The following is a 15,428-nucleotide window of genomic DNA, read 5'->3' on the forward strand; positions in this document are numbered from 1 at the left end:
ATAAGCGATTGTCCCGTCCGTACAGACACGTCAGCGATAATAATTTCTTGCCAGTAGTGGCTGGGCGATTTCTTCCTTTCGCTGTCGCCCTGTCCAAAATGTATAGTGGATTGGATTTATAGACAAAGATCGATAAATCGATCCTCTCGCGAAAATTATTGACACATTCTTTGTAATGCCACAGCTAAAGTTTCTACGGGTAGAACTATAAAACGTTTGTTCTTTCCTCCAGCGCGAGCGAGCGAGCGAGCGAGAGAGATCTTCTTCCACCGACACGTTGAATGGAGAAAAAAACTCTCTCTCTCTCTCTCCTTTTTCTCTTTACTCCTGTTTGTCCTCCTCTGTATCGTCCAGGCCAAACTTCTTCTCCTTGTCTGGCTTGAGAACAGCCTTTTCGATGTCAAACGAGTTTTTTAGTGTCCCCGTAGTCAGGCCGACAGCTTCGTCCTCGTCAAACTTCTCGGTGGATTCGTCCGAGTATGCGTAGCTGCGAAAGCACGGAAGTGTCAATTCGATTTCAATTTGGGAGTTTGTTTTTTGTCTTGATGATTTCATACCGCATTGAGTTTTGTGATGGAGCCCAGAGGACGCAAAGTACGCAGAGCAGGAGGAACGAGACGACGTTCCAAAACGCCGAGATGACCCACGCGTTTTGCCAGTTCTCGCCGAATGGATCGGAAGCCTTGAAGTACAACTGCATTGTAAGAATGATTGTGAGTTTGTTTCCAAACAGAACAAGGATGTAAAACAAAGGAAAGAGAAAAACTAGCCTCGTAGCCAATCCATGCGACGGAGGCTATCACCGCCAATGTTAATGAGTTCGTGAAGCGTCTGTAGAGCTCCAGCTTGACAACGAGCTTCCTCGCCTAGATTGACAGCAGAGATTGTCAAAGGATGAAAGAACAGCAGCTTTGTTCTTACCTGAAGCTTCTCCAAAGTTTTTGAGAGCGAGTTGAAGATCCATAGGATGAAGAACGCGTCCAGTATTGCCACAGGCAGAACCAGCAGCAGCCTTGTCTTATTTGACATCTCGTCAATCCTCCCGACATGTTCGACCACGTCCATAGTCTCCAAGGCTGCGAAGTAAGTCGTGCCGAGGAGCAGAACCTTGGAAGTAAGACCACCTAGCGTTGGACGCACCACACCGTATCCCATCGAAACAACCAGCACCAAAAGCCGAGCGATGGTCTTCTTGAGTGCACCGATTGTCACAGCCCATATAGTTATACCCATGGGCCTGCCTCCTCGGATGTTAAAGTTGGCGTAGTCGAAGTACCAGAAGGACATCTCGGTCATCCCAAGCCCAATGACAAGCGTGATCCAGTTTTGAAGCTGCAAGATATCCTTCCAGAACCTCGAGTATTGAAGAAACCATACCAGCCCGAGTGCCAAGTAAGCCAGTGACATGAATCCGTAGAACGTCATGAGAGCCACCATTCTTCCCGGCAGGTATCCGTGCGGGTTCTTCCACACGGTCTTGCCATCGATCATCAAGCCGTCGAGCTGAGGATCGCAGTAGACGAAGTAGAGAATGTACATGCCTGACTTTGTGATCTTGACTTCCTCCACTCCCATGGTGGTGGTGAGATCGTTGCCGCGGAAGAACACATTGATGGCTTTCGGAGATCCCGCGTTCTCGGGGTTGTGACGGAGTATCACCTCTCCCTGGTTGCAGCCAACGTCCCTGGCGAGATCTGGAGTGCAGCAAAGCGCGAGGTGACCACCGTACAGAGAACCCCCGAGCAAATCTCTGTCCGCAACGTCGAAAACCACAGCTTGGACCAGCCCAGATTTGTGCTCTGACGCTGCATGCTTGGCAGCGGCTTCTTCCGTGCGAGTGAAAGTCACCGAGTGATCAAACCTGGCACAAACAAAGAAAAAAACAAAGAACGAAAGCACGATGTGAGTATGGATTAGAAAAAAAAACTCCAGGCTTCTTGGAGCTCAATAGTACCTGATGTAAGAACGACCGTTGCCAATCCCAGATCTATTAGCATTCGACGTGCTCGCATAGATTCCTTCGCTGCCGCCAAAGAAAATGTAGGCATTCCCTTGCCCGACAAAGTGTTCGTGCACGTATTCGTGGACGGACGCATCTGTGGACCAAATGCAAATGGCCACCACAGCCAGCGCCAGAATCCCGCCCATTCCTCGCAGCCCTAGCTGGAAATCCCCCATCCCTGAGCCGAGAACCGAAGATTACCTAGAATTCCAATGCAGATCCCGCTGGATCACGCCCGCATTGCGCGAGAATCCCCGGAATTTCGCGCAGATCTTGCCGATTCACGCCTGCATTGTCCCCAGGGCGCGACGATCCAGCGATAGACCTTGCCTGGAGCCTGCCGCTCGAGAATTCCTCACGGGAATTCTACCTGGACAACGCCGTGATCATACCGATGCGCTTGGCATGAACAAGAAAGAAAGAGGGCTGGAAGGAAACACCGACTGGTTTCCACTCTAAAGCGTACGAAAGCGAGTGAGATTCGTGGCCTGTGGCCCAATATCGTTAGGTGACTGTACGAAAGGGGGTGTATGGTATATATCTGGGGCCCGATATCGAACCACCACCGGCTGGTGTGACATCAGTGCGAACACATCTGGACCGTTTGATTTCAACGGCTTAGATCTCTTCCGGCCGAGGTTCCGTTAAAATCCTGTGTTTTACCGGTCCCGTTAAAAAACTCTGTTATGTGTGCGCGGGATTCTTAGGGTTTGGGCGCGGCTTAGCTGGAGCGATCGACTGATCGCTGAGGTTTCGATCGATCTAGAGCCGCATTCTAGGTAGCTTGCAAGATTTGTCACGGCGATGGATGGAATCGAAGCTGTGTATGGATCTTCCCGCGGAGCTCTTCGAAATCTCACCAATCGGACGAGGCGGCCCGGCCCCCCGGGGGGCCTGACGTTCGATCCGTTTGTCTGGGAGGATAATCAGCATCGCGGAGGCGGGGCATGGCTTTCCAGGACGCCGGTGCGTTGGGATCGCGAGATTCAAGAGATTTCTCCCGCCGGTCCGGTGGGATCTCCGCGAGAGGCCAGTCCTTCTGGCGTCCAGAACCTCATGCTCAATGCCAAGGACAAGGAGGCTTTGCTGGAAGAGTCGATCAGGCTGAAGCAAGCGATCCACTGCCAGGATTTCTTTCTTCGCCGGGACAAGGTCCACGTTTCAACTGTGGAGATTGAGAATCGGTAGCTACTTGGAGTTTGGATTTCTTATCTGGCTTTTCTGACGAATCGAGCTTCTATGACAGGAAGCTCGGGTTTGATATCAAAGACATGGAAACGCAAGGAAACATCAAGTCTCCACCCCGTGGAAGAAGCATACGTACCAGACTTAAAGGTAGAAGGAAAATCTAGCGTAGCTCGAGGTTTTTTTCTTTTCATAGAACTTACAATGCTCCTTGTTCTCTTTTTTTTTCTCTCTTACGCAGGACTAAAGATAAGATACGAAGACATGCGAGCTGTGTGCGACGCGCAATTTGACGAGCTATCCACGCTGCGAAGGGATTCACGGCCAACGGCGATTCAAGTAAGAACGAACTACTACTACTTCAGAACGTTTCAAACTAACCAGAGACATTAGGCTTGTCATAAAATCTCAGGAAATGGAGATGGACCGAGACGCGCTGCACTCTGAGGTTTCCAGGTTGCACAGAGACGTTACCGGGTTGAAAGCAGTCCAAAACGCTCTCAAATGCGAGCAGAAAGGCTTGTTTTGCATCAAGGAGAAGGCAGACGAGCTGGAAGAAGTCAACCACACTTTGGAAAAATGCATGGACGTGAGTAAACCAGATTCGGAACACTTCTGATATTCGTTCTATCAGGCCGTAAACAAGGAGCTTGCAAGAACAAGCCACGACATGGTTGTGTTCAACCAGAAAATGATCGAATCGGGCCTGGAGGCGAGAAGAAATGCAAAGAGATTCAAAGACTTGGAGGAACACACGGCAGCACTGAAGATCCTTATCGAGAGGGAGAAATCCGAGAGGATAGATCTGGACAAACAGCTGGTGGGATTGGAGCAGCAGGTCAAAAAGGCCGACCAGGAGCTAGTTTGCAAAGCAACAACAAAGCCCAAGGACGAACCTCTCGCGAGCGCAGCGTCAAAGCAAGGAACCGCCGCCGCCACTACTGCTACTGCCGCCAAAGGACTGAAGAAGGCTGCGAGCAAACCACCAACACCAACGCCGGGAAAGCTAGATCCGGCGCTCAAACCATCGACAGCTCCAGCTCCATCGAGATCCAGAGCCGCGACGACCAAAGCGAGCTCGATCAAGCCCGCTGCGTCAACCAAAGTTGCTGCTACTAGTACCACTGGAGTTTCCAAAAAGCAACGAACTTGACTATGTGTTAGAATGTGAGGTAAATAAGTAAAAGAGAAGGAACAAATTGTCACCTAAAGTTCTCGATAAGATTCACCTTCGAATCGTGTTTCTCTGGTCTCGTCTCGTTCCGCCGCTGTCCCTTCGACTGCTACCATCGCGGTGATCCAAATGCGACCACTCCGACTTGTAGCGGTCCCTGCGAACTGGAACTGGAGACCGGCTTCTCTCTCGATAGTCTCGTCCTCCTCCTCCCCAGCGAGGAGCATACGGCGATGGCGGTCGTCTCTCGTCTCTAAAACCTCCTGGAGGCGGTCCCCTGTTCTCGTGATAGTAGTCTCTTTCCCTCTCCCTGTGTCCACCACCATAAAAACTTCCTCCTCCTCCTCCTCCTCTATCGAAGCCTCCTGGTTTATCAAATCTCTCCCTGTCGAATCTTTCGTGCTCGTATCGATGGTCGAAGCCTTCTCGAGATCTCACGTCCCTGCCCGGATGGAAGTGCCTGTCCGGGAAGTGGTGCTCCGGGGGACCGAAGTCGTCGAAGGGTCTGCGCTCCCACATCGGTCCCGGCGGCCCGAATCCACCACCAATCGGTCTGTCCATGCCTACAGGCGGCGGTCCATCGAGGAACGGAGGTGGCAGTGGCCGAAAGTTTGGAGGATCCATCCGGAAGGGACTCATGTCTCTCCTGGGCCGGCTGCAGTTGTTACAAGCGGTCCTTCGAGCAAAGTTTAGATTTCCACAGCTGCAGGAAAGAGAGAAGCGTAAAGAACGAAACAGGAAAGCTTAACTCAGCGAGAGCTTACGTTGGTTCTGTGCATATCCAGTCGCCTTCTCTTGGAGCAACATTGGGATTGTTACGTCCAAAGCCGTCCGCACGGAACTCGTCATAAGGCCCCCGGCCTCGACCAAATCCTCCACCTCGTCCTGGTCCATCATATCTCCGGCCTCTTCCTCTAACCGCCGCTCTATAAGGGAAGTCACTGAACCTTCCTCTGCGAGGACTGAGGCTGGGACTGCGGCTTCGGCTTCCACTTGTCTTACGTGCCAGAGAGACTTGGATTTTGCTTCCTTTGTATTCATAGCCTGGTGATTGAAAGACATTAGTTAAAAACAACCACTGCCTACATAGTCCATACGTACCATCGAACCATTTGATCAATCCCTTTGCATCTTTTGGATCCTCCAGAACGACCTCGGCCTCGCAATCGCCATGATATGTCTTAAAAACTTTAATACCTTCTCGACCAACCTATTCAAAACGTTTCATCAGCTTTATTCACAGCAAAGAAAACTTCTACCTTCGGCTCTCCAGCTTCAGCCAGCAATTCCACCAGATTCTCCTCCGTCACTCCGTCGGGAAGATTGGAGATGTGGATCATATCTGCAAAAGAACGACGCGTTATATAGACTCACAAGCCTCCTCAAACAGAAGAATGCAACTTAGAAACACAAATCAGCCACTTACGTGGAGGAGAAATACAGGACTAATGCAACTTGAAGCGAGAGATCCATACTCACTGGCTTCTAAAATCCAGCTAAAGCCTACAAAAAATCCCACCCCTCCAGTAGATAGATTTCCCAGACCCTCTTCTACTCCCGAGCAAGCACACAAGACAACCCACTACGAAGCAGCCCCCGTAGAAGCAGTCCTCTAAGCAATCTAAAGCGAAATTCTAGCCCAAACCTGCATCCTCCCGGAATCGATGCACCTCCCTCCTTTCAACCTCAGATCTCACAGCACTGTTTAGCGGAGTAGACTCCGGCTGCTGCGACCCCTTTTCTCGATCCCATTCTCCTTCTTCTTGAGGCACTGCTGCTGCTACTTCTGCGGCTAATCCTTCCGGCTCCGCTGATGCGTCCGGTGGCGCCGATCTGGCGAATTCTTCATCAGCTCCGCCGAGAGCGACGGCGCCATCGCCATCGCCTTCTCCTTCCATCCCACTCACAAACCCTAGGCTTCTCTCTCTCCTGTCCTTTATTTCCCGTTGGCTGGATTACTCGGGTTCGATTCCTGTTTTAAAGCATTAGGTCATGCCACAATGGTTGCGGGTTCGATTCAGCACACCGCCAATGGAAGAAGAAGAGCGGCGATGCCGCTGCTCGCCATGGCGGCCTTTCTCATTCTCATCAGCGATGGCGCCTCCGCGGCGAGCGTCACGGCCGCGGAGGCGCTCCAGCTTCGTGACGAGGTAATTCGTGGGGAAATTTTGGATCTAGGCGATCGATCGCTCGTATTTTGCCCGCTTCCAGGTGAAAGAAATGTTCTACCACGCTTACAATGGCTACATGGCTCACGCATTTCCTCTAGACGAGCTCCGGCCGATGAGCTGCGCTGGAGAGGACTCTCTCGGTGGCTATGCACTCACTTTGGTAACGTGGTAGCGATATTTTTCGAGGGTTTTAGTAGTGAGTTTTTTGTTTGGTTTGTTTATTTCTTACAGGTTGATTCTCTGGACATGCTAGCCGTGCTGGGTGATCGAGAGAAATTCTTTGACGCTGTGAATTGGATTGGTAAACACTTACGATTCGACAAAGTACAGTAACTCTGTAAAATGGCTGATGTTTTTTTCTTTTTCTTTGTTTCTCCTTTTTTTTTTTTCACGAACGCCGCCAACTTGTTTCTTTATTTTGTAGAATAAGACTGTATCCGTGTTTGAGACTACGATTCGCGTGCTTGGAGGCCTTCTTTCTGCTCATATGCTTGTCAGTGACCAAGCCACGGTGAGAGAGCTCTTCCCTTAGTTTTGTTTCTCTTACTATCCTCACGACCACATTCAGGGAATGGTAATGTATGATTACAATGACGAGCTACTTAATCTTGCAGAAGACCTTGGTCGGAGGCTTCTTCCTGCTTTCGACACACCTACTGGTACGTGTTTTTCTTTCTTGTGTCTGGAATTGCTGACAGCCTTTGTCCAGGAATACCTTACGGTTCTGTAAATCTTCTCTATGGAGTGAGCGAAGACGAAAGTCAGGTATTGACGCAATTGTCTGAGTGCTGCGGCTTAGTTTGGTAATGACAGGTAACATCAACAGCGGGTGGAGGAACTCTAACCATGGAATTCGGTGTTCTAAGTCGATTGACTGGCGACCCTGGTGATGTAGAATTTAATCCAGTTTTGGAAACTGACATTGTCCGGCTGATTCAGTGTTTGAGGAAGTCTCTCGAAATGCAGTCCGTGGACTTTGGGCCCAACGTTCTCACATTGGTCTTGTTGGTGCTCACATTAATGTGCTTTCCGGAGAGTGGACACATAAAGTAAGCGCCTTTACTGCATTTCCACCTTTGTCGTTTAACCTGCTTTATACCAGGATTCCGGAATTGGAACGAGCATAGATTCGTTCTACGAATATCTTTTGAAGGTAAAGAATGGCTCTCTAATTTTCTCGGATATTGAATTGAGCCTGTTGCTCCTATGCATAGGCTTATTTGCTTTTTGGAGAAGATGAGTACCTGCATATGTTCAAAGAATCATACAAGGCAGTAATGCGCTACCTATTCAAAGATCCATGGTATTTTTTCTATAATCCATGGTTGTTTTGATTTCTTTGAAATGTCAACACTGCAGGTATATGGAGGTCAACATGAACAGCGCCGTTGTTGTTTGGCCTCTTTTCAATAGTTTGCAAGCGTTTTGGCCTGGACTACAGGTAAAGATGATGTGTTACAATGTTTTAACATTTTGATTCCGGTCGCCATAATCAGGTCTTGGCAGGAGATGTAGAACCCGCTACTCAAACTCACACAGCATTTTTCTCTGTGTGGAAGAAGTTTGGCTTCACCCCAGAAGGATTTAATCTTGCAAGCATGAGCATACAGGTTTGGTTTATTGTTCCTCATTTAGTTTCAACAGAAAAATGCTTTCTAACTGGATTCTTGCAGCCAGGTCAAAGGAGCTATCCTTTGCGGCCAGAATTAATTGAGAGCACGTACTGGCTTTACAAAGCGACCAGAGATCCAATGTACGGCATCGAAGTTTTGGGGAAACTTTTTGGTCTCTAATTCGACGTTGGCCGACTAGTTACCTTGATGCAGGTCGTGATATTTTGGCCAGCATTCAGTATGGATGCCGCTGTCCATGCGGCTACTGCCATATTGCGGACGTTGAAACACACCAACAGGACGATCACATGGAAAGCTTTTTTCTCTCTGAAACTGTACGTAAAACTTTCAGATCTTTTCATTATTCATTTTATTTAACCTGTTTTCTTCTATGTAGGTAAAATACTTGTACTTATTGTTTGATCTTGCAGCGGGCGGTGATAACATTGTAGAAAATGGACCTTACCCGTAAGTGTTGATCTAATTCTAGCTCTTGGCCTGACAATGTAGCGGCTCCGTTCCAGGTACCTGTTTTCAACGGAAGGTCATTTGTTTCCTCTAACCCCGCAAATATCATTGCCAAAAGAGTGCTGCACGTATTCTGGAAGTTTTTGCCCAGACTCCTCGAAGTCGAACTGGATGCTACACAATGCAACGAATCACGTCGACGCTGGTAGTCCACTGAAGGTATTTCTCCTTCCGTCTTAAAGTTGGAACTATCGACTGTTCTTTGGCAAACAGGGAGCGTGTTCTCAGCTCAGTCTCTGGAGACGCCTCGCAATTGCGAACAAGTTTGCTAAGAAGACGAACAAGCGCAAATCGGCAAGGATGAGCAGTATACTGGAGGCGGTCGAGAAAGCTGGAAACGAGCTGGTAAAAGTGGAGATTCAGACAGATGTGGCTTTGGAAGATGATCACTCCACTCAGGAAGACAAAGGCCAGGAAATCGCCGCCGAAGAAACAAAAGAGAACGGGAACCTTTCAAGCGATTGAAATCAATAACAGAATCTAAACCCTTTTTTCGCAAAAACTTATTGGGTCGGAATATGACTTATACTTCGAGACAGACAGACGGGTCATCAGATGCATACTCTACGACCCAACAAGTTAATAGATTTCTAATCTCCACTCTATTTAAATAAAATTTTTACGCTCATGCTTGGGCATGTGGGATAATCGTGGCTACCCTAAAACTTGCCCTAGTCGAATTTAGGGCAAGTCTAATTGAATTGGCACTAATGCATAACTTTTAGCAAAAGAACACAAGGAACAACACAAAAATAGCTAATTCGCGAAAGATCAATCTAGGAAGAACACAAAAGAAATATATAGGAAGAGGAGAGTTGCTATCAAGCAGCCGCAAGCGCCGAGATGCTCATGGGCGTCACATACTGGGTGCCTCCATTGTACCATCTCTGCGCGGCGATGGTGTTGAATGCCTCGGTGGGATGGACCAGGTCCCAAAACATGTACTCCCCGCTGTTGGCGCAGTGGGGCGCGTTGGCGTAGCACCATTGCATCGAGTTGCCAGTGCCCGGGCAGCACCCCTGGTGCACGTTGCTCAGCCCCACGCTCGAAGGATCAGCGATCGCCTCCTCCATGATCGACGCGGCGTTCGCGTACACGGGCGTGAATCCCTGGTGCGCCTGCTGCATCGACTGCAGCATCGCCTGGAGCTGCGAGTTGAACTTCTGCGTCATCGACTTGCCCAGATCCGTGCACTTGTCGTTCACTTGCGTCGCGGGCACGCAGCCCACGTCCAGGATGCCCACAACCACGAATTTGCGCGCGCCCGCGTTGTACAGTCGCTGCGAGAGCACCCAGTGAGCGCGCCAGATTCGCGAATTTTAAAATGTTTTTAGGGTTCTTGCTTACCTCCAGCTGCGTCTGGAACTGCGAGATGATCGACGCCGTCGACGAAATCGACATCATGTCATTGTTCCCAGTGCTTATGTAGAAGATCGAATTGGAGATCACGTCCGCGCTGAGACCCTTGGCCACCTGAGTGAACAAATCGACTTGATCCGGCAGCGTAAGAATCGATCCCTGCCAAGAAAACCACCAATGCTCCACTGCAATTGAGAAGATCACGATTGATTTCCATACCTGTCCGGTGCTGGTGAGGATTCCCGAGCTGGCCGAGCCGAAATTCATCCCCTGGGCAGCGGCCGATGCATCAGACGAATACGGTGGCGGATACGGCAGGCCCAGGTGCTCGGCCACGAGATCCACTGCGAGCTTTCCATCGCAAAACCTCCCGCTCGCCTCGTGCCCCGACCACTTGAATCCATACGGCAAGTGATTGGCCTTGGCCGGAGTGTTGCGATTGTTGTTGTTCCCCGGATCCACGATGGAATCGCCAAACACAAACAATCCCTGGACTCCAGCGCTGGCGTTCTTGCATGGAGGACCCGGCGGCGGAGCCTGGGATGGCGAAGGAGCTGGCGATGGCGGCGGGTGGTGGTGGTGGTGTCCAACTAGTCTACTCCCATGCCCGCGGTGGTGATGTCTACTCTTTCTGCCATTGTGTGCTTTCCTTGCATCGCAAAAACTAGAGAGACACAAAGCAATGAGAATCAAAACCACAAGCTTCTTCATCATCATCATCTTGCAACTACGATCAAGTGAATTTATTTTTTTTATAACCCAAAGTCTATCTATTTTATAAGCTTGGCTTCTACGGGGCAAAAATACACGATCATATCTTTTAAACTATGCCATTATTAATTAAAACCATTTGTTCTTACACTTTGATAATTTGGTAATGGTGTGAGATTTGGAGCGGGGTTTCTTTGGAGAGTGATCGTTCTTCCGACCACAGCCCCAAGCTGCATTCCGCGCCGCCCCAATGCACAAGGCAAACACTTACTTCCTTGACGTTGAATCGGTTCACTACTGCGTAGCCTGATTCCTTGTCCACGAGCATCCACTCGCCTGGAAAAACAAACAAATGAAACTCTAGAAACCATTCTCTCAGAAAAACTTGACGATTTCTACCGTTTGGTCTGTCGTCTCCGCGCAAGAACGTCTCTCCAAACGTGGCGCCGAGTTCTTTCTTGGCCCCGTTGACGGCCGTGAACTTGACAAGCGTTTCAGAGGGATGCGGCACCTGAAACGATGGCTGGACCCGAAGGCACGCAATCCTGGTCCAAGAGAATCAAAATAATGTGAAGTGTATCGAGGTTTTGTTGCAGTACCTTGAGTATCCGCCAGCGCCAGCTCCAACAGATCTCGCTACAATCTGGGAGGTAATATGGACAACTTTCGGGGACTTCTTGTGAATGGCGATCTCCCTGGACATAACCAGTCCGCCACCAAGATCACACTCCATAGACAGGACGTCCTCCCCGTTTATCTCTAGGAGGTTGCGACTGGCAGTCACAGACGCGCAAGTTAGTGGCGGAACACAACAGTGTCACCAACCTCAGAACATTGTATTCTTCGGTGCAACCAGGGCCGCGGTGTTCGCTAGTGCTGTATTCCTCGTAGCCGCCACCTTCTACCCGGCTTGGGAAAAAATCAATACCTGCGTTTCAACCATCAGTACCAAATTCCGGCTGAAAACACAGACAGACCTGTTTCCTTGTGGACCATTGAAATGATGCGACCACCAATCCAAGGTACCACCTTAAGCTGAAAGTCTGTGCCTGAGAGTTCAATTAAAACTCTAGGAGCACCAACACCCTTGAGCTTATCGTGTGTGATATCGTATTCCGCCAAACCTTTCACTTTCGCTGTCAACTCATCAGCAAGACCAATTGAATATAAATGCCACACATACCATTCTTCTCTTCGACTTGCTTGACCGCAGCTTCTACAAGCTTCTGCATTTCCTCGGAACCCGGCAGCTTCATCAACAGGTCATCTCCATCCTGGCCGTCAGCATTGATCTTCAAGATTTACGAAGAGGTTAGATAAGCAGGATATAGAACATTTCGTGTAAGTACCTCAGCGCGGTCGCCAATTAACAGACGAACACGAAGGGGTCGCTTTGGTCTCTTCAGAGCGCCTTGTACGCCTGCCACTTTGATCAGCACTTCACTTCCGTTGCTCCTGCTGTTTGCTTCGTAATGCGTTAGTAAAAACTCTCCTTTCTGGTAACCAAAACTTTCTCCGTCGTCTTCGTAAAGTACACCCTCGGCATTACCTGCAGCTCTACGTCACCTTTTGGCAGCAAATGGAGCATTTCCTACCGTCTTTGTCGAGAGCAATAATAAGTGTTACTGGGTCCTCAAAGTGCGCTTCGCCTAGGTGCTCAATTCGGGGACCAGCAGGTATGATGGAACCACCTCTCAAATGGAGAAGTGGAAGGTCCTGCGAATCCACGTAAAAATCAAAGAAAAAAATATATTCTGATTTACAGGATGATAGTCATCAAAATCAAAGCGCTGCCATATCCCAGAAGGGATAACAATTGTCTTTGGATCGACAACCTTGTCTGGATCGGTACTGTAGTAAATAAAAGTCAAACGCGTGGCGAGAAAAAGCAAAAGTCAACTATACCTTGTGGACACTAGCAGAGAACCTAGCAGAAAGCTTGTCTCGACTTTCCGTAGCTTTGGATCTTTGCAATCTAGAACAGAAATAAAACGGTTACAAGCATTGACAATATTATTACCATAAACAAAGGACAAACCAGCAAAAAAAATTGGAGCCATCACTGGTAGTCCCTTCGTATGTGCAAAGTATACCAACGTGTATAAATGAGGCAGCAGCTGGTATCTTCGTAGCAAGGCAAGACGGCAGACATTTTTACACTGAAACAAAACTGTAAATATGATTCTATGAACAGTAACGTATCTCCAGGATTTACCTCATCACCAAAAGACCATGGTTCGTGATCAACCGTCCCTTTCTCAGAATGTCCTCGAGCAAATGGAAACAGTGCCCCGAATCCCATCCATCTACCAAAAAGTCTAGCAGTTGCATCGCCCGCAAAACCTCCGATATCAGGTCCAGTTAGTGGTGACCCACTCAGGCTCTGTGAAGCAAAAAAGTTAGCCACAGCAGACGAAAAAAAATGCATGTACCAGATTGAGGGCCATTGCTATACTCATATGTGCGTGATCCCAGTTGGATGAATTGTCGCCTGTCCATGTAGCAGCATATCTCTGGCTTCCCATGAAGCCCGCTCGAGTAAGAACGAATGGCCGCTTAGTGGGGTTTGCAAGCAGCATTCCTTCGTACGTCGCTCTGGCCATCAGCATCCCATACACCTGAAAATTCAAAAGCCAATCAGCAAAATGTTTGCAAAGAGTTCCATACGTTGTGATAGTGACGGTGATTTTGTGTCCCTCCCATTTCTGGATCTCCACTGTGCATATTATCTTCAGGCATTGTTTTCGACACTGACTGCATTAGCTTACGTAAGTTTAAACTTGAACTCATTTTTTAAACACATTTGTACCTTGAAAACAGCGGGCTCGTTCATATCATTCCATATGCCATTGACTCCGTTAGAAACGAAGTCTTTTATCAGGTTACTCCACCATGCACGGACTTTCTTTTGGGTATAATCCGGAAAAACGCAAGGTCCAGGCCAGACATCACCTGAAGGCAGCTTGCGTTTCTAAGAGAGAACCAAATTACAGCAAAATGAACTTACCAATAAAATGCTTTCCACTTGCATCCACAACCCATGCATCTTCAGAACACCCCTCATTGTATATGAAATAATCTTCATCCTTCTTAATGCCCGGGTCAATCATCCAGACAGCTTTGAATCCCCTCCCACGCAAAGTCGTTGCAAGACCAATAGGATCCGGGAACTTTTCCTGAAACAGTAACGAAAAATGGACGAGTTGAGCACATCACGGTAACGTCTCGCATTACTTTGTCAAATGTGAAGCAACGAAATCCGTTCATGTAGTCGATATCCATCCAAACAACGTCAGCAGGTATTCTGTGCTCGCGAAAAAGCCTGGAGATCTAATATAAAGAACTTGTCAATTGCCACGTGAAAATTAGAAACGCAACCTCGTCAACTCTCGACGCTGGCTCGTAGCTATAGCGGCATTGGTGATATCCCAGGGCCCACTTTGGAGGCATATTCATGGTCCCTTTGTAATAATACATCACATCAGCACCACCAAGAACTAAGTAAACAAGCTTACCAGTAGCGTTTGCCAGTGCCACCAGTAGATCTTCTGGTGCCGGATACGGTCCGAATACGATAACTGGATAGAAGCAATCGGCAGCAAATCGAATTGTCGATTCCTTGCGAAGGTCCACCTACAGGTAGCACAATGGATCGTCTTCGTCATTAATTTCTAGATCGCTTACTTCACACTTTCGGGTAGTGTCGGCCAGTACCCCCAGTACTTCGCCACTGGGAAGGACAACGAAGACCCAAGGGTGTGACTGATAAAGGCAGGGGCTGTTCTTTCCGTAGCCCCAAGAGTCGGTGTTCCACGTATACATCTGCAAAACGCAAGTAAAAACTTAGTTTCTTCACTTAAGTCTAATCCAAATTACTCTTTTTCCTGTTCGCTCTAGAGGCCCGCTGACTTCTCCCGTTCCATAGAACGAAGCTCCCGAAGGAAGCTGGAAATTTAGAGTGAGAGCTTTCAAAGACAGAATCCACAGGATATCATACCGCTAGGATTACTGTCTGGGTGGAATCGTCGTCCAGGGTAAAGAGAGGAACAAAGAGCGGCTTGACAGTCGATTCCAAGCGCTTTTCCCGCCTCTCGGCCGGCACAAACGAAAGAGAAGGGAAGCACTTCGGGCGACTCTCCTCGTCGCAATCGAAGCGGAGAATTTTGGCCTCTAGAACAGCCATGCAACTCATCTTCGATGCCGCCATAGCTCCGACCTTACTGCTGCTCGAGATCTGGGATCGATCGCATGAGAGAAGAGGAGAAGAAATGCCGAGAATGCCGCACCTTTTTAAACGGGAAGCACGACATAGGCTCCACGCGCAGCGCCTCGCCAAGCGTTACACGCTGCCGACGCTCGCGACAAGCGATGGATAAAACAGCCGCGGGCAGCGGATCGGGAGGAGGAGCGCAAGGAAACGCATCGATCGGCTGCAGCGCAGCTGGAACAAGCAAGCATTCGATGAAAATCCCTGCATTGAAGAGCTTCTCCCTACCGGATGCGCCAGCGCCAGCGCCACTCCCTCGCTGCTCGCTCGCGCTAACCTAAAACCGTTTAGCTTCTTTAGGGCGAATCACGAGACTCAAGTAGCAATCACTTTGTTTGTTGCCACCAACGCGAATGCAGCAAATATGCCATGGCATCATAAAGATGCCATGCCACGTCATAAAGTGTCACTTTGACTA

General features: G+C 48.9%; 6 protein-coding genes across 11 annotated transcripts; 2 read left to right on the forward strand and 4 right to left on the reverse strand.

The window, feature by feature from the left end:
- Positions 1–90: 90 nt before the first annotated feature.
- Positions 91–2,495, reverse strand: LOC9649478 (transmembrane protein 87B). The gene is made up of 5 exons (XM_024659144.1): positions 1,955–2,495; positions 922–1,861; positions 771–866; positions 558–694; positions 91–487 (listed from the first exon to the last, which is right to left on the reverse strand). The coding sequence occupies exons 1-5, from the start codon at positions 2,176–2,178 to the stop codon at positions 322–324; spliced, it is 1,563 nt and encodes a 520-aa protein (XP_024514912.1). The 5' UTR covers positions 2,179–2,495; the 3' UTR covers positions 91–321.
- A 208-nt stretch (positions 2,496–2,703) lies between these two features.
- LOC112340545 lies at positions 2,704–4,360 on the forward strand. 2 transcript variants are annotated; one of them, XM_024659147.1, is made up of 5 exons: positions 2,704–3,186; positions 3,249–3,337; positions 3,429–3,526; positions 3,581–3,776; positions 3,822–4,360. In XM_024659147.1, the coding sequence occupies exons 4-5, from the start codon at positions 3,603–3,605 to the stop codon at positions 4,338–4,340; spliced, it is 693 nt and encodes a 230-aa protein (XP_024514915.1). In that variant the 5' UTR covers positions 2,704–3,186; positions 3,249–3,337; positions 3,429–3,526; positions 3,581–3,602; the 3' UTR covers positions 4,341–4,360. The 2 variants fall into 2 exon arrangements, with proteins under 2 accessions (XP_024514915.1, XP_024514916.1); XM_024659148.1 differs by having other exon boundaries at positions 3,249–3,526.
- LOC9649479 (RNA-binding protein EWS) lies at positions 4,327–6,285 on the reverse strand. Of its 2 annotated transcripts, none has more exons than XM_024659145.1 (5): positions 6,007–6,285; positions 5,621–5,703; positions 5,463–5,571; positions 5,126–5,405; positions 4,327–5,064 (listed from the first exon to the last, which is right to left on the reverse strand). In XM_024659145.1, exons 1-5 carry the CDS (start codon positions 6,257–6,259, stop codon positions 4,413–4,415), a joined length of 1,377 nt encoding a protein of 458 aa, XP_024514913.1. In that variant the 5' UTR covers positions 6,260–6,285; the 3' UTR covers positions 4,327–4,412. The 2 variants fall into 2 exon arrangements, with proteins under 2 accessions (XP_024514913.1, XP_024514914.1); XM_024659146.1 differs by having other exon boundaries at positions 5,788–6,101.
- A 78-nt stretch (positions 6,286–6,363) lies between these two features.
- Positions 6,364–9,211, forward strand: LOC9649480 (alpha-mannosidase I MNS4). The gene is made up of 17 exons (XM_002985090.2): positions 6,364–6,511; positions 6,573–6,692; positions 6,764–6,856; positions 6,957–7,043; positions 7,101–7,191; positions 7,242–7,297; positions 7,346–7,418; positions 7,472–7,581; positions 7,635–7,685; positions 7,747–7,835; positions 7,892–7,973; positions 8,029–8,142; positions 8,206–8,285; positions 8,345–8,480; positions 8,543–8,613; positions 8,670–8,832; positions 8,887–9,211. The coding sequence occupies exons 1-17, from the start codon at positions 6,413–6,415 to the stop codon at positions 9,136–9,138; spliced, it is 1,767 nt and encodes a 588-aa protein (XP_002985136.2). The 5' UTR covers positions 6,364–6,412; the 3' UTR covers positions 9,139–9,211.
- Positions 9,212–9,494: 283 nt separating this feature from the next.
- Positions 9,495–10,752, reverse strand: LOC9649264 (GDSL esterase/lipase At1g29660). Its single transcript, XM_002985206.2, has 2 exons — positions 10,021–10,752; positions 9,495–9,953 (listed from the first exon to the last, which is right to left on the reverse strand). The coding sequence occupies exons 1-2, from the start codon at positions 10,750–10,752 to the stop codon at positions 9,495–9,497; spliced, it is 1,191 nt and encodes a 396-aa protein (XP_002985252.2).
- A 96-nt stretch (positions 10,753–10,848) lies between these two features.
- On the reverse strand, positions 10,849–15,324 carry LOC9649481 (alpha-glucosidase 2). 4 transcript variants are annotated; one of them, XM_024659223.1, is made up of 24 exons: positions 15,239–15,324; positions 15,030–15,184; positions 14,741–14,977; positions 14,620–14,688; positions 14,428–14,565; positions 14,259–14,376; positions 14,122–14,204; positions 13,978–14,073; positions 13,751–13,919; positions 13,553–13,695; positions 13,411–13,497; positions 13,176–13,361; positions 12,959–13,126; positions 12,782–12,902; positions 12,649–12,718; positions 12,507–12,594; positions 12,339–12,459; positions 12,093–12,292; positions 11,927–12,035; positions 11,721–11,879; positions 11,569–11,671; positions 11,343–11,516; positions 11,143–11,288; positions 10,849–11,079 (listed from the first exon to the last, which is right to left on the reverse strand). In XM_024659223.1, exons 2-24 carry the CDS (start codon positions 15,051–15,053, stop codon positions 10,889–10,891), a joined length of 3,000 nt encoding a protein of 999 aa, XP_024514991.1. In that variant the 5' UTR covers positions 15,054–15,184; positions 15,239–15,324; the 3' UTR covers positions 10,849–10,888. The 4 variants fall into 4 exon arrangements, with proteins under 4 accessions (XP_024514991.1, XP_024514990.1, XP_024514989.1 ...); XM_024659222.1 differs by having other exon boundaries at positions 11,721–11,867; positions 14,122–14,376; XM_024659221.1 differs by having other exon boundaries at positions 11,721–11,873; positions 14,122–14,376.
- Positions 15,325–15,428: the final 104 nt, after the last annotated feature.

Source organism: Selaginella moellendorffii, unplaced genomic scaffold, assembly GCF_000143415.4.
Source record: "Selaginella moellendorffii unplaced genomic scaffold, v1.0 SELMOscaffold_66, whole genome shotgun sequence".
Lineage (NCBI taxonomy): Eukaryota > Viridiplantae > Streptophyta > Lycopodiopsida > Selaginellales > Selaginellaceae > Selaginella > Selaginella moellendorffii.

Bases quoted from the DNA above. Each gene is read 5' to 3' on its own strand.
- LOC9649478 (XM_024659144.1), bottom strand. From the start codon at position 2,178: ATGGGGGATTTCCAGCTAGGGCTGCGAGGAATGGGCGGGATTCTGGCG. The intron at 867-921 runs GTAAGAACAAAG...CTGTCAATCTAG, and splicing joins AAACTTTGGAGAAGCTTCAG to GCGAGGAAGCTCGTTGTCAA. The intron at 488-557 runs GTATGAAATCAT...GTGCTTTCGCAG, and splicing joins CCATCACAAAACTCAATGCG to CTACGCATACTCGGACGAAT.
- LOC9649479 (XM_024659145.1), bottom strand. From the start codon at position 6,259: ATGGAAGGAGAAGGCGATGGCGATGGCGCCGTCGCTCTCGGCGGAGCT. The intron at 5,572-5,620 runs GTAGAAGTTTTC...CGTTTTGAATAG, and splicing joins CTGAAGCTGGAGAGCCGAAG to GTTGGTCGAGAAGGTATTAA. The intron at 5,406-5,462 runs GTACGTATGGAC...TTCAATCACCAG, and splicing joins ATTGATCAAATGGTTCGATG to GCTATGAATACAAAGGAAGC.
- LOC9649481 (XM_024659219.1), bottom strand. From the start codon at position 15,053: ATGTCGTGCTTCCCGTTTAAAAAG. The intron at 14,689-14,740 runs GTATGATATCCT...CTAAATTTCCAG, and splicing joins CCCAGACAGTAATCCTAGCG to CTTCCTTCGGGAGCTTCGTT. The intron at 11,289-11,342 runs GTACTGCAACAA...CTCTTGGACCAG, and splicing joins GGCGCTGGCGGATACTCAAG to GATTGCGTGCCTTCGGGTCC.
- LOC112340545 (XM_024659148.1), top strand. From the start codon at position 3,603: ATGGAGATGGACCGAGACGCGCTGCACTCTGAGGTTTCCAGGTTGCAC. The intron at 3,777-3,821 runs GTGAGTAAACCA...TCGTTCTATCAG, and splicing joins CTTTGGAAAAATGCATGGAC to GCCGTAAACAAGGAGCTTGC.
- LOC9649480 (XM_002985090.2), top strand. From the start codon at position 6,413: ATGCCGCTGCTCGCCATGGCGGCCTTTCTCATTCTCATCAGCGATGGC. The intron at 6,857-6,956 runs GTACAGTAACTC...TTTATTTTGTAG, and splicing joins AACACTTACGATTCGACAAA to AATAAGACTGTATCCGTGTT. The intron at 8,614-8,669 runs GTAAGTGTTGAT...GCTCCGTTCCAG, and splicing joins GTAGAAAATGGACCTTACCC to GTACCTGTTTTCAACGGAAG.
- LOC9649264 (XM_002985206.2), bottom strand. From the start codon at position 10,752: ATGATGATGATGAAGAAGCTTGTGGTTTTGATTCTCATTGCTTTGTGT. The intron at 9,954-10,020 runs GTAAGCAAGAAC...GTGCTCTCGCAG, and splicing joins AGTTCCAGACGCAGCTGGAG to CGACTGTACAACGCGGGCGC.